A 16,381-nucleotide genomic window follows, 5' to 3' on the forward strand; every position below is an offset into this window, starting at 1 on the left:
AGTACAAGTTTTAATGACAAGGAGACAAAATAAACAAACTAATATATTTCAAAAAATATCTTATCTATTTGACGCTCAGCACAGCACCATGTACCTGATTGTTATGCTAAGGATTTTTTTTTAAACTTCTGAGCATTGATTCCCCCATCCTTACACTTTATGTAATGTTATTTTCTGTTATGTTATGCAAATATATTCCTCTCCCCCCCCCCCACAATGTGTACATTGAATGTGTGTTTTATATGCATTTGCAAAGTATGACAAACAAGGTATTAGTAAAATTGTAACTCACCCTTGACAGCCATTCATGAATAGCTGGAGTTCCAGGCAAACCTTAAAATTTAGAAGAGAAAGAGATCACTTTTTGTACACTTCAAAAACACACACATACCATTCACTACTCATGGCAACAATGCAAACAATACTGTTAATTACTGGATAGATGATGCATGATCTCATCTTAATACCTTCCTTTAATAACGTCCAGTTGTTATCAAGCTGTTTGTCTGCCTGCTGAAAATACCTTCTTTCTGTCCACAAACTTGCATGGTTTTCTGTTATCACAGCAGTTCCTTAAAGTGAGTAAAACATCAAAATATTAAAAAGAAGTAAACAATGTTCATAAAGATTGCATGAGAACTAGATTAAAAATTTCTGGGAAGAAAAGCAAATTCAATAATAAATTGGGCCCGGCACCAGTCTCTTGGGACCGGCAGCAAACTCTCTGTGTGGCCGGCATCGGTCCCCAGGGACTGGCACTGGAATTTTTATTTGGCTGGCATCAGTCCACTGGACCGACAGTATTAAAGTTAAAAAATAAATATAGTCTCAATGAAATGTGATCAAATGTAGTTTTAATGAAATTTATTGAAACATTCTAAACAAAACTATGTCTTAGCTTTACACATATTACAATACATAACAACTTTTTTGGTAACATTTTTGGCTATCTTGCGTCCAAATAGTTTTAAATTGTCATCATAACATTTCAAACAATACCTTCGGACTTTATGTGCGTCTCCTTCCTTTTTGTATAATTTATGAATAATTTAAAACATTGCACCGCTTGATCGCTTGCTGCCGGCTGAACAAAAAGAACAGCAAGTTTGGCACCGGGCTCAACGTGTTAACAAATTTTTCTACCTATAAAAAAACTAAATCCATATTTCATTTTTGTTAACTTCCAAGTTTAATCCCAAGATGAATTACTAAAAATCACAGTAAAGTTGATACTTAAGGACTATTTTCAAAGAAGCCCTCTGCAAAAAAGTTAAGAGTAAAATTAAACAAGCACGACCAGCAGTTACTTGAACCACCAAAATAGTCAAAACAACAGCAATGAGAAGTGTAAATAGGTAACCTTTCAACAATTTGTAAGGCACCTGGTATGCAAGCTATAAATAAATTTCTGGAAATCTTCCTGAACGTATATTGCACTTTATGAAAATAATTAAATACACAAATCTAATCTAAGTGGCCAGCCATACAGGATAACATACATAACCATTTTAATAAAAAGAGGCACCTACAAGTCATAACTAAGGTGCTAACTCAAGAGTATTACGATGCTTTTTATGATAAGTGAAGTCTTTGTAGTAAATTTATTCACATTCTTAACAAATTATCAATCTATTTAAGATGATAAATAACATCAATTACATATTGTATAAAATCTTCTTATTCCTATATTGTAACATTTAGAGAGGCTAAATGTAAATTTAATAAGGATATTTGAGAATTTCCAATAAGTATTCATAATTTAAAATTCAGTTTTAACCCTTTAACTGCTTAAAACGTGTATAAACGTTTTCAGAGTTTCCTTTAAAAATGCTTTAGACGTGTTTACATGAATTTCGAATCGCTCAAAAAATGTTTAAGACATGTATACACAAAGCCCAAATTTCTCCAAAATTGCTTAAGACGTGTTTAGACGATTCGATCTGGTCTTCTTTTCCTTACCTTTCTGCAGGCGGCTGTCAGTTGACACAAAGCTCTTAATAGGGTGTGAAGTCTGTTTGAAAAGCACACTTTATGGAAGAGTTCTGAGAGGGAAGTATCCCTGTCAGATAGCAGGTGTGTGTTATTTTTCTGACGACTGCAAGCTTGTAAATGAAGATAAATAAATTGTTTTACAACAGTTTCCCTTGTGGTTATTTATACAAATGAAAGTCAAACAGAATCGGTCCTTGTTACAGTACATTACCCAAATTTAGAAGAAACAGGGAAAAATAATAATTGTAACATAAGACGTACTTTTTAATAAATCATATATTATACAATTAAATATTTTATTTTTGTATTAAAAGCTGATTAAAATTTCTGATTCGTCAAGAAAAGGAAAAAAATATATAATGCTGTCAAACTTCTATCTTGTTTGCCCTCGTATTTCAAGTGCCGGTGTTTTTAATGGTATATTCTTTTTTTTTACACTTGCTGTGCTTTCAGCATGCCTGATTTTTGTACTCGTATACGTGGCTGTGTGTTCCTTATAAATGTGAACTGACATATAAAAATTTCTTGAATGTCAAAAGTAAGATATTCTACTCAAACTTCAATTAAATCGAATAAATTCATATGCTGAAGGAATTTCTAGAAATATTTGTTTTTAAAAATTTTATTATTAAGATTTGAAATACAAATTAGTTTTTAAATCTTGGGGGGGGGGGGAGATATGCATTTCTTGGAACATTTTTGGAAAGAAATCTACCGGTATGAAATCGCTTAAAACTAATGGAGTGTAAGTTAATGTATGGAAGGTATATAATGCGCACAAAAATTAGTCAGAGGAACAATTAGCTAACGAATTAAATTAATTACATTAAAAGAATTTTGTTAGAAAATAACCTCTCCAAATGCCAATGCTAGCAGCACTTTGAATGAAAGTTATTAAATTCCTAACTTAATTAATCCATTGGTTCTCAATAATTGTGGCCTACCAGCGGCCGATCAGTAAACGTCGCTAAAACACTCGTAATTTGGTCTTAGGTTCGAATCCTCGAACAGGCTGGCTGCAAGGGCGCTTTCGGGATTTTCCCCACGTGTAATGTGTATACGAGCCAGTATCCCTTAGAAAGTCCTCCACAAAAGCATCCCTCCTTTTAAGCAGATAGCCCTCGAGGCTTTGCCGTAATCACATAAAACCAAACCAAATTAAAAACCAATAACTGTGTGTTCGCGATTACTCTGCAAAGCATTTTTATAAAGATCCAACGAAAGTCCGCAGCGACCTAGTAGAAACTGGCACTTTGAAGCGAGTTTAAATCCCGGCGAATGGGCTGGCTACATGGCAGTTTGCGTGGATTTTTGCTGCCTATATTTAATGTGAACATAAGCCAATCTCATTTAAAAAGTCCTTCACAAAGACGTGCTCTGAATACGAGTCCTCGCTTGGGAATACATTCGGATTGTTATATTAAGCTCGCGAAGGGCGATCTGTCTAAAGAGGGTATGCTTTCGTGAACGACTTTCTAAGGGAAACTATCTCGTTCCGGTGTTACATATAGGTAAATTCAAGAAAATGCAGATGTGGTGAGCCAGTTCACAGGGGTCTGAATCGAGGTCAAACTACCAAACAGTCCTCGTGTATTTTGTCATGAGCTAAATAAAATACAATATCGCGAAGTCACTTTATTGAAATGGCAATAACTTTGTATTATACAGGCTATCATTTTGCGTCTGTTATGAGATTTTGATCTTTTCCGTTATCCAAGCGAGCCCACAATGGAATATTGGTAGTTCTATCCGGGGTTCGAAGCCCGGCGAAAGAGATGAAACTACATGGATGTTTTTGTGTCTTTCTCATGTGTAACGTGTACACAAGACGGTTCCCCTTAGAAAGTCCTCCACGAAAACATCCTTCCCCTTATGTAAATAATCCTCGAGTGATTTGCCATAATCAAATAAACAAAACGATTACAGCATAGCATGTTTAAAATATTTTGTGTTTAAAAATTTATGCGTCAAAGTTGGGCCCCGTTACATGAAATATGCTGTTCCTTTTATAACAATGTTCTTGTTTTCAGAATACGAAATGTCAATGAAACATTTTTAATAATGTCTCATTCTGTTTCGTTTTTTATTTAATGAAAAAATTAATTTAAGTAACAAATTTCTTATGTTTAGAAAATTTTTACCATCATCGAAATGAGTTGCTGTCGAAGTGCATTTTCTTACTAGCGCATATATTTGTATAGAGAAAATTGTTTCGCTCATGTTATCCTATAACGGAAAAGATCAAGGGGAAAAAAGTTATTAAATTTAAATAAAAAATAAAGTTATTTGTAAATTAAATGTGTTTTGAGGTAAAAGTAAAAATACGAGATATGAGATGAATTAAAAATAAGGATGTATATAATAAGGATTTTGCCGACAGACATTCCCAGCGAAATTTGCTACAATTTTTCTATATATACAATTAATGTATATTCCCTTTAGTATTTGAATTCAGTGATATAAGACTCCACTTTATCAGTGTAATTATGTGTTATATCGAGATATAGTTATGTCCGATATAAGCATTTTATTTTTGTTTTATAAATCTGGTTCGTTTACTAATATTATGTTTATTAAATACGATTTATCAGGTTTTCAAATTCTATTAGACCCCAAAAAATGGCCCACTTAGCTAAGACCGCTGATTACTACTAGTTCCACTTGCACTGAAACCCAAACGAACAAGTTGTCTGCAAGGTTGGATTTCATAGTTTTCCCATGTGTCACATGGATATGAGTGAGTTTGACTTAGAAGCCCACCATGGCGACTTGCTATTCTTAGACAGACAGATCCCGTTTGCTTTGCTATATTCAAATAATCGGACAAAATATGACGACAAAGGCTAATAAATGCATATACCGAAAAAAATACACATTGCAAAACTAAAATAAATGCATATAACGTAAAAAGTGAGATCAAAACAAATTTTTATTTATTTCTAATACACTAATTCCTAAATTGCATTATTTTCAAATTTATTTCATTTTTCTGTATATTTTTTATGTTTGAAAGTGCGATTGTTTAGTAAATTCATATACATTAAACATATCTGATTTGAAAATACATGAACTTAGCTGAGATTTTCGTAACTTGAAAAACATTACTCGTAAAATAATTTCTGAGGAAATATATATATATTAAGAAAATAATATTTTATCTTCCTACTTGATTCTGTGAAAAACAATTTAAATTAGCTTATTTTTTTTTTTTCTATATTGAAAACAGCTTAATTTTTTTTTTTTTTTTTTTTTAAATCTTGCTGTCAGACTGAAACTATTTAGAAGTATAAAACTGGTCTTTTTGAGCTCACGTTTCTGTGGTATTTCTTTGTGGATATAGATCAACTGATAACAGCCCAACTCTTGATGTAGGCATTGACAGATTTCACCACAAAAGGTCTTTTCTCTAACATAGCAGACGGCACTTATATCTTCTGCTTTGTAATGAGGTATAACTAAAATCGCTGGCCCTTGTTTGCTCGAATAGCTTCTGAGAACCGTTCGCATTTAAATGTGTCAGAGCTTGAGTGACCGAAAGGCTACTTGTTCCCAAAGCAATCAGTCAGACAAAATTTGTTAATATTTCTACTCTCTCTGCGAGTTCTTCAAATCCAGGAAAGGATAATGCATGCATTTAGGTGCATTTGAGAAAAAAAAATTTCTATGCTGCATTTTGTATTACTTGTATAGTGAAACATTTCAAAAAACAGCTTTATATGCAAAGTTTTTCTCTGATGAATGAACTCAGCTGAAAACACGTTTCTATCTTCTGTACATCCCCCCCCCCCAAAAAAAAGATGCTCTTTTAAGTGAATTAAATTTTTATTGTCCTCTTATTATATTTTTCTAAATTTTTCTGTTCCCCTTTTCTTATAACACATAAGCAATTTTTTAAATATGAGTGAGCTCTGAGCACTAAGATCGGTGAGCTTGCTAAAGACTGGTAATTTGAAGGAATTCAAATCTCGGCAAATGGGTTTATTGCAGGGGAGGTTTCTTGGTTTTCCCTCATGTGAATGTAATACGAATTCTTTCCCTTTAAACATTCTTTATGAGACGCAACTCCTTTTAGGCATATAATCTTCAAGTGCTGTCAACAATTCTAATCTAAATTTTTATGATATAAAATTTCATATAAATTTATTCTACTGCCACTTTTGTGTACATTATATTTATGACGATTCTACTGCCGCTTTTGTGTGCATTGTATTTATGATTATTTCTACGATTAAAATTGAATACTATTGATTTAATTGGTGTTATGTTTAATACTGAAAATAATGTTTAAGCTAAAAACCAATTTGAACCCTTTTTAATAATAAGGTAACATGCGCTAAACGGTTTTGAATAGAAAGAAACAAACAAGGATGCTAATTCCATACATCGAACAGAAAATTTATTATCGTCAATCCATTTCATCTAGGATAAAAGGTTTCTAAGCTTACGATTTTTGATTATGGTAAAGCAGACAGGGGTTACTTGCCTAAAAGAAGAGACTTTTTGAGGGAAAGAGGCTGGTAATTCGCTATACAACCCGTGCAGCTGCTAGAATTTACCATGCTCAACTATCTTACCGCTCGTGCTCTATTGGGCTTTCAGCTTATGAAATATGTATTTTAAGTTGGTTACTTACATAATAGAAGAATAAAATAAAATGACAGATTATAAATAGTGCATTTTACTGACAAAAAGAAAAAAAGTACTGCAAAGAATAAGAGCGATATAGTCAATGGCGGCCGATAAGCAGTGCTGCTGCATATGTTTTTGCAGAGAAAATCATTTTGCTCGTGTTGTCATATAACGAAATATATTCAGAGTTTATTTTTTACAGTTGTTAAAATAGTCCTGGACTATCTGTTTTAAGAGAATACCTTCTTGAAAAATTTTCAAAATGAAATTGGATTGGATTAACATGGGGAAAAGTATAAAGACACCAAGCCGCTAACTTGTTTGGTTGATAGTGACAAATCCAGAACAAACATCAACATCCAGTATTCTTTTTCACTATAGTAAACTAAAATATTTGTAAATTATTATTAGTATTAAAATAAAAATATTTATTATAATAAAACTGTTGTTTTATAATACACCCTTGCAAGGCATTTTCTTTGGTTAGGGATTTTATGTGAATAATTAATTCTGTGTTGAAACAAGACAATTTCTTAGGACTTAATGCTTCAAACAATTGAATGCTGGGATTCCTAGGGAAAAAAATATCCTAAAAAAATATATTCCACAAAAAATATTGAATTATATTCTTATAATGACTTATTAAATAATTAATAATTATTAAATATAATGCTTACTTATTTTTTACAAAATGTACAATAATACCCTTTATTTACAAAAATACAATACTGAACAACTATATTGTAAGCTAATAAAATAACAACATTGCATTGTTTCTTATTAACTATGTGTCATCTTTCCTTTTCAGCTTTCTGTTATAGGATAATGTTTTTAATCCTATTTCAGACAAAGTGTACTGGTGTTTCAAGGACGGGAAGGCAAGAATTTTAAGATTCAGTCAATAAATTTATGATCAACTGAAAATCCATAAAGAAAACCTATTTCAGGTTAAAATTCCCTTTCAGAATATCTTGAATGTATATAAAAAAGTGAAATGCAAATTTGACACATATTATCACCATTTCAGCCCTTAAATATCTCCTAAATGTTTTGTTTATTGCTCTTAAAAACAGATCAGGTGTTTAAAAGTTAATACCATAATGTTTTTATTAAAAAAATCTTGAAATTATTGCTAAAGAAAAAGCAGAAACAATACTTCCTTTTGAATTATTATTTATTTATACCTAGGGCAAATTTAATTTCTTTGAGATTGAGAAGATATTTAAAACAAATGTTTATGCTATATCCTGAAATCACCTAATTTTTTGTTTTCATAAATCAGATGAAAAAGTCACATTTGAAACCCATCTCTTTTTCAAATCAGCTAGCTATCCAGGTATAATCATGAAAATCTTGTTCCGCTCTTGAAATTAAGATATTCAGTTACCAAATCTTATCTTGCTGAATAATTAACTTTACTTAAAAGAACATATTTGGTATATATTAAGTATATATCGTTCATTCAAAAAACAAAATCTTTTCAGAAAAAAACATCCGTTTTAAAAACTAAGTAAATTTCAGCATTAAATATGCCTTAAAAGTTAAAATTTTGAAATTTCCTTCATATTTAACAGAGTTTCTCTAAAAAGCAAGTTTAAAAGTCACATCAAGTTAAGTTGATTCAATTTGGAAGAAATAATAAAACAAATATTTTTCATAGTAATTATTCAAATATTATGCTAAATATCTTAAACTATAGGTAATACTTAAGTAAAAAGAAATTATGTAAAATAATTATTATCTGCATGTAAATGCATTTCTAATTTATGACAAAAACATGGAAAATTAGAAATAATATCAAATGTAATGGAACTATAAAGATTGCTTTTCAAAGGTTTCAGCAATCTCACAGAAGGAATGCATATTGCACCAGATAGTTTTAATATGAATTTTATTAATAGCAGTTTAACCAATCTGCATTGAAATTCAGATGATAATCAATGACCCAGAGATTTAGGTAACTTAGATTAAACATGAATAATAATAATAATAAAAGAAGAGCAGGTAAATTTTAAAATCAAGTTGTTTCAAAATAAGAGACTTTTAGGAAAGAGAACTTTTAAGATAGTATTCACCCTGCGGCATTCAGACGGTCATCATGGAGAAGCTATTATAGTCATTTGCAACTTTCTTGACAACTCAAATCTACAGGTACTAATATTTACGGTAGTAATCCATCTTACTTGCAGCTGGAACATTTGATCTAGTATTCAGGGAGGGGAAAGAAATAACAATAGCAGTAGCTGGCATTTTTCAGAGGTTTAGGGTTATTTTCCCGACATTTTAAGGGAAGCTCGGTCCAAAATTGGTGACAGTTTTAAAGGTATTTGTAGAATCGACAGGCTAAGTGTTAATAGATATAGTTTATGCCTGATTCAGAAAGGTTTGCATAACTGCAGTAGTTCACAGTTATTTAAACCCCTTTCAAGAATGAAATTCTCCCTTAAATTATTTATTTTTTAATAATTCAGAGATAACACTGTAAGGATAAAATTTCAGCACAAGCATATACATAAACTACACAAATATTAAGCATCACAAATATTTAAGAAACATTTGCTATAAGCTTCATTACTAGACATAATGCTTTCATTACCAAATTAAACTCAACAAGTGACCAAAACAGATACACTTTATGAAACGCAGTTTCGTATATTTGAAACAATAGAGATGGACTGTGAAAAGTTAGTGATGTAAAAAAGCAAAGAAAAAGATGATATTGGTTGAAAGAAATGAATTTTCTGATAAGTTTTAACAGTATAAGGTATTTCTCCCGCCTTCTTGGTGTAGTGGTTCTGCACACTGGGCCGGTATTCCAGAGGTCCGTGGTTCGATTCCTGGCAACTTCGATTCCTTTGATTGACACAAAATTCGGCAGGAAAGTTTGCTAATTTTTCATCTCTCTTGCTTCCAAAAATACCTAATGTTTCTACAACTGTTTTATAGCTATGTCACAGGTTATTCATTACAATACATCACTTGTAAGAAAAATAAAAGTGCAGCATCACTCTTTAATTAGTTTATTGTATCAGATATATACTGTAAAGCATAAATAACAGTAAAGTTTGATTGAAAGTTAATATAAGAGCAAAAGAAATTAAGTAAAAATTACATTCTATGAATGATCTCATGCTACCTTACTTAAATTAATGACTTGGATTGCAATATTTTGGATAAACATCTAGTGCTAAACCTGATGTAACCAAAATAAAATTTCTTATTAACACTGATTGTTGTGAAACAAACTGCATAGTTAAAAAGATAAAACAAAATCTCCATAAAGGCTAATTTGACAGAGAAAATTTCATTCATCATCAATGGTAAAAAATTCATTGCCAATAAAATCCATCAAAATTTCACTGTACATCAGTTTTCAAAGGCTAAGACAAATGTCCTGAAGAGAAAAAATTCACAGTAAAAATCAAATCTGATATCATGCACACACAAATAATACATAAAAAAAATACAAAACTGCAAATTAATGAGGACAACCAATTACAATAAATAGACAACATCGGTTACTTTAAAACCATCGAGATCATGAACACCAGAATATCAGAAAATAAACTGATGAAAAGAGTGACAAGACTAAGAAGTAGCCCACTAAAATGAAAATCTCAATACAAAAACCATTATAAAAGCAAAGAATTCTGATTAATGCATTTTTCTTGAAATATCTGGATCACAATTAATGAAAAAAAAAAAAAAAAAAAAAAACACAACAAGTTTTAGTTTAAATTTTGACAAAATTTTGACTTTACTTCAGCTGCGAAGATTTAAATATAAAGCAGTATAAAACATTATACCTGTTGTACCAGTAAATCCTGAGATAAAAGCTCGACGTCTGTCACATGGTGCAAGGTATTCACTCTAAAGAAAAGATAAAACATTTCAGAGATGGCATAATATTGCACCTAATTTAAAATTTGACTAAATGAATGAAAGTACTTCTTTAAACATGTTTCATGTGTTCAATAAAATAAAATTAGCTACAACAAAATACACTCACTTCCAAAAGTTAAGCACGAAGATGTAAAATGCAAAAAAATCAACAAATACTGCTTTGATTGACACAAAATTCGGCAGGAAAGTAGCATATATATTTATGCATAAAACAAAATTAATAATTATATACAGAAATAAAACCAATATTAATTTTTTTAAGTTATCAGATAATGACATACTGGAGACTTAAACAGACTTATCTAGTGCTAAATCTGTATAACCTAAATTATGTATAAAGTGAAAATAAACAGCATAAAATGAAAAAAAAAGGACATTAATAGGGTATGTGATCCTCCCTCATCTGTATACAAAGTTTACACCTTGTGACCATGCTTTCAATTAGGTGGTCAACCACAGCAGAATTAAGCAATAGCCATTCTTCTTGTAGAGCAGTTTCAACACCTTCTTAAATACAAGCCTCCCTACTGAAGGCTCGTAGTTTAGTGACGTCACAAACTGTTGGCCTTTCTCAGTGGGGTGCGAAAGATCGCCCCTAAACCAAGGCCATCTAGATGGCATTAGCAAGTTAGGGGAATTTCGTCCTTGGTCGTGAGAAGGCGTGTTAGTGAACCAAGTCTTAATTTAATACTGATATTTTTTTCGATTTCCATTCTGCCTTTAAAGTGCTGTGTGCCGTTATGCCGAGGAAATTATACTGACGGTCCTAAGGTGTCTGTATATAGATTTCCTAAGCAACAAGATACTCTACATAGATGGTTAAAATCGATACCACGAGAAAATTTTAGCATTTCCAAGTATTCTCGGGTAAGTTAAGCCTAACTTTAAATTTATTAAGGTAATTGCTTCTGTATTTAAAAGAATGGATACGTTAATATTAAGGAATTTCATTTCTATAGTATACATTATGTATAATATTGTGTAACAATGTATCAATAAGTATAATTATGTATCGAATTGTATGGTTAATAATTATGTATCGAATTGTATGGTTAATAATTATGTATCGAATTGTATGCTAAATATTCACTTACTTTTTAAAATCTCCAATTTTTTACTTTTGATAAATTTTATAACTTGTAACTTTAACTTCATACGTCAGAAAATGTGCATGTAGCCACAAACATCTTCCTTAAGAATTACTGTAAAAAAATTAATGACTCATTGTCCAAACAAGGTGGAAAGAAAAGAAAAATTCAAACTTTTAATGATGAAAAAAGGTTACTTTAAATTTTATTTTGAGAAACTTAATTTTTGTTCATGGCATAAAAGTTTAATTGCACAGATACAGATGCCAGTCAGAGCACAAAACTTTACCGAAAATTTTTTATTTAATGTTAATTTGTAAGAAAAAATCTACAATTTGAATGTAATAAGAATTTTGAGAATATTATTAAAATACTTGGTAAATTGACAGCAGAGGAAAATTTATTTAAAAATTGTGAATTTCAATACGGGAAGGAGGGAGGGATGGAGTGTTAATGCAAGGGCCATCTGGTATCCTATTTAGTCATAGCACTTTTCCTGACATAATTAGGCTCTACCACATACACTCTTGTAACGAGGATTGGAAACCTCGGCTAACACCTTGCTATTTAAGAATAAAAATAAGAAAGAATTGTAATTCAACTTGTGTATATGGAATTAGTTTCTTTAATGGAAGCTTTTGTGCTTATAAATCTACCCTGCTAAAATTTAAAAGCTTCTAATATCCTTAAAAATATTTCCATACATCCTTCCTATATATTTTTTATGCAGTTAAGTGACTTGAATATTATTAGTATAGAGGGAGATTCTAACATTTCCTTACTGTTACTTATCAAAAGTCAACCAGTACTTTAAAGCATTATTTTAACTGTAAACATACAATATAAGACCATAAAAAAATTAATAGAATATAATATACTTTGCGCATATGAAGAGGTTTTCAATATTATATCCGCGAATGAATTGAAAATACATATTTTCATATCTCTCTCTCTCTCTCTCTCTCTATATATATATATATATATATTTACATATAGATAAAGTAAAAAAAAAAGAAAAATAATATGTACCTACATCACTAGAAAACACCATCTTGTTAGTAAAGCTTTAATAACATATATATTTTAAAGGTAAGTAGTAGGTAACCAATGGCGATTGTCAGCCGCCAGTTTGTGACGTCACGATCTCGTAGTTGGGCTTCTGTTTAAGAAGGTGTTGGCAGTTTCCAGCTCAATAAGAGTGGCTGGAGGTGGGAAACATGAAGGTACAGCACGGCTGACAGCATCCCAAACATTTTCAATGGGACGAATATGCTGGTCGGACGAATATGCTGGCCACGCCATATGCACAATCCCTTCACTCTCCAGGTAGTCATCGACGATGTCAGCTCTATGGGGCGTGCGTTATCATCTATTAAAACAAAAGTAGGGCCAACTGCTGCAGAGTACAATCTCACAATGGGTTCTAGGACTTCATCTCGATACCAGACAGCCGTGAAAGAACCCCGTTTAAAGATGCGAAGGTCAGTGCAGTATCCTAATGAAATCCCTCCCCACACCATAATGCTTCCGCCTCGGAATGCATGATGTTCGGTGATGTTTCAGGACTGATTGCGTGTTCGTTGTTCACGCCATATTTCTTATACGCTTGTCATCTAGCTCCAGAGCAAATCTTGACGCATCAGTAAACATGGCATTGCCCCAGTCAAGACACATTCTAATTGACATGTTCCCGGCATCAATGTAATCGTGCCCCTCTTGAATGGACGAATAGAGGAACACAAACTCAAGGTACCCGGGCATACAGTCCACTCATATGTAATCTTCGGCGTACAGTAGCTGCAGATATTGCTTTACTAATGGATGCTGTAACCATAGATGTCACACGTGTGGAGGTCGCTCTGAGATTCTGCTTGGCTACAATAGCAATATATCAATCTTCCATGGGGGATTGTAACCCTTGGGTGACTGGCTGCGGGGCTTTGGACTTCTGTAATTTCACGTTTTCAGAAACATGAAATTACAGAATGATGAACGGCGAAAAAAACAGAGCAACATCTGTGATCGACTGTCCTGCTTTAATGCGCCCAACAGCTCGCCAGTGCTCAGAATCTTCCATTCGTTTTCTGAAAGTCATAGAAACACGTATGTCTTGATGACAAATTGTACGAAAGTTTTAAACACCTTCTAACAGCACAATCATTTTCTGTAACCCTTAATAAAGCTGGCTTCTTACAAGACTGCCTTTTTTGCATATTTCTTGACATGAAAGCGCGGATTGGCTGTTACCTAACATATTTGCATACTTCCATTTACCTCTGCAGCGAATTGCATCCTCTTCAATTCTGATTGGCTTCGGGAAATTAGCATTTTCCTCTCTATGCTTAACTTTTGGAAGTGAGTGTAAATTTAAAATTTGTTTCTAAAAGACCAAGTCTACACTTTCTACACTGGAGTATTTGTCCTACTTCTAAACAGCAGACAGCTACCTCAAAGACTAACAAATGGTTCTATGCTGCCATAAAAAACTGTTTTGATTAGCTAAACACTGAAATCAAAATCTGAACTCCAGAAGTTCATAGGTAAATGTACTTTATGAAAGCACTTGCATTAACTCTGGAGGATGCCATGACATATTTACATTTCAGATCCAGTTTGATAACAGGTTTAACTAATTTTGTCTTTTATTTATGCAATAAAAATAAATCAGCTTGATTAGTTACTTCATTACATATTTTATGTACATAAAAAATCATTTCAGACACCAGTGTACAATAAAATTATTTCATTACTAATGGCAATTTATGACTGAAGCCTGGATTTTCATAAATCTCTCAATTTGTTAAACAATATTTATAGCTTCTTCTTTAGAGGTAACCTAATACACTTTCTCGCTAAAGAAAATAACAGCATATATACTTGTAGGCTTAAATGATAACAAATCATATATTTACAAAGAAATTTAATGAAATATTCTAAAAATAAATATTTCACAGAAATAAAATTAGTGTTAAAATGTTCAGGATCAAAATCTTTTTCTTTAAATAAAAGCTAAAATTGTATTATACAGTGGAACATCAGATCATGAACACCTTACTTCTTGAACAAATTATCTCAACAGAAAAGACCTCGGAAGATAAATATATCTCGAGTTATAAAATGGTGAAGTCAGCAACATGATTTTTTGAAAGTGTAAACATCATTTTAATATTTTTCAGTGTTTTTACAATTCTTATTTACAAAGCCTGGCAACAACTCACTTACAGGATCATAAATTCAGCTTCAAGAAAATTGCAGCCATATTAAGTTGCTGGCAGAGACACTGAGTAGTTTGATACATCAGATGTTTTTTATTATCTACAATACTGATTCTGCCAGGAAATCTAATAGCTAGAAAGTTAACAATGAAGATGTGGACAAGTTATTAGAGGGCATTAGAAAATGAGCTCAGAAAGAACAACTTCGAAAACAGCAACAAAAGGCAAGTGTGGATAAGAAAAAAAATTGTCCTAGTTCCCTGAAATTTGTGCAAAGTGGGATAAAAATTTTCACGTAATACTAGCCTGAAAACGCAGTAGCAAGCTACAGCATAGCCATTTTTAGTGACAATGCCATGTCACAATTTAGATATATTTTAAAACATTGGTAATAAAAAATTACATGAGACACATTTTAAGTAGAATTATTACTATATTTTGTATAACTGATGTATATAGCTCACACTATCTGAAGCTGAACTGAGTGGCACTTAGAAACAAAAAAAAGCTAAGAGGTGATGTGCCATAAAAGGCAGTTAGTTACCTCATGATTTAAAAGATGGGAAATTTGCATGTAAACATTAATATCTCCTTCACCATTTTCTACTTATGCCATCTACTCTCCTTCATAAGATACAATAAAATTAAGTTTTCATTTATTTTATCCGTTTAATAATGTATTTGTCCTTTTTGTTTCATATTTAATAGTTTCTATTTAGGGTTATAAACACTTTTGGTCATGTCCATTGATGTATGGTTGTGATTTTAGGTTTTGCTTGTGCACATGGTTTAAGGTTTTACTTGCACAAATTATTCCTCTACAAGCAATCACCTGTGATCCAGAAGCCAATTAATTGATTATACACTTATTACTAAGCGTGAAATTATTCCAGTTTACAAATGATCTTTAAGAGCAAATTAATAATAATAATAATAATACTCTCCTTTTATCATGGTATGTTTGTCAAAACATGAGAACTTAAGTAATGACTCATGTAGCGATGCCTAAACAATTTTTTCTGTTAGTAATTAAATAATAAAGGAGTATGGTAACCTTTTATGTTGCATTACGCTTGGCGATGAATTCCGTATTTGACGGCATATAAGACGCACATTTTTTCCCTAAATTTGGTCTCAAAAAAGTTACCTGCATCTTATATGTGAAGGTAATTACATTCAATAAATGTTTATTTGGCTTTTACAAAACGTGAGAACTAAAAGAAACCACGATATTGAAACTTTTTTCCTTGTGTGTGGCCGTCTAAATAAGGGTGCGTCTTATATGCCGTCAAATACGGTACACATTTAAGTTAAATGTGCTAAAAAATGTTGATGAGGAAAAATTTACCAAAAATTTCTTTCCGTATGCTAAAAATAGATTTTGTTGACGATACTCAGAGACCCAAAGATTACATTTAGGGCTATTTGAATTAAGAATAACTGATTTGTCATTCGCATAAACCCAGAACCAGCACCGGGGCTCGTATGGCCGTGCCGAGTTGCAGAATTTACGACACACAGAGACTGCATCAGGCGATACAATATCTAGTGCCG

The 16,381-nt window shown here is 31.9% G+C and overlaps 1 protein-coding gene across 5 annotated transcripts in view; it reads right to left on the minus strand.

The window, feature by feature from the left end:
* LOC118184315 (xaa-Pro aminopeptidase 1-like) overlaps positions 1–16,381 on the minus strand; it is a 203,265-nt gene that overhangs the window by 121,985 nt on the left and 64,899 nt on the right. For all 5 annotated transcript variants that reach the window (XR_015038763.1, XM_085808549.1, XM_085808552.1 and 2 more), the window contains 3 exons: positions 10,428–10,491; positions 468–572; positions 293–333 (listed from right to left, as the gene is read on the minus strand). Coding sequence is in view for 4 of the 5 variants with exons in the window: in XM_085808549.1 (XP_085664675.1) it covers positions 293–333; positions 468–572; positions 10,428–10,491 (210 nt within the window). In the remaining variant the exon portion in view is untranslated. The remainder of the gene's footprint in view (positions 1–292; positions 334–467; positions 573–10,427; positions 10,492–16,381) is intronic.

This window comes from Stegodyphus dumicola, chromosome X1 (genome assembly GCF_044657685.1).
Source record: "Stegodyphus dumicola isolate Sdum_Otavi_A_Nest chromosome X1, ASM4465768v1".
Lineage (NCBI taxonomy): Eukaryota > Metazoa > Arthropoda > Arachnida > Araneae > Eresidae > Stegodyphus > Stegodyphus dumicola.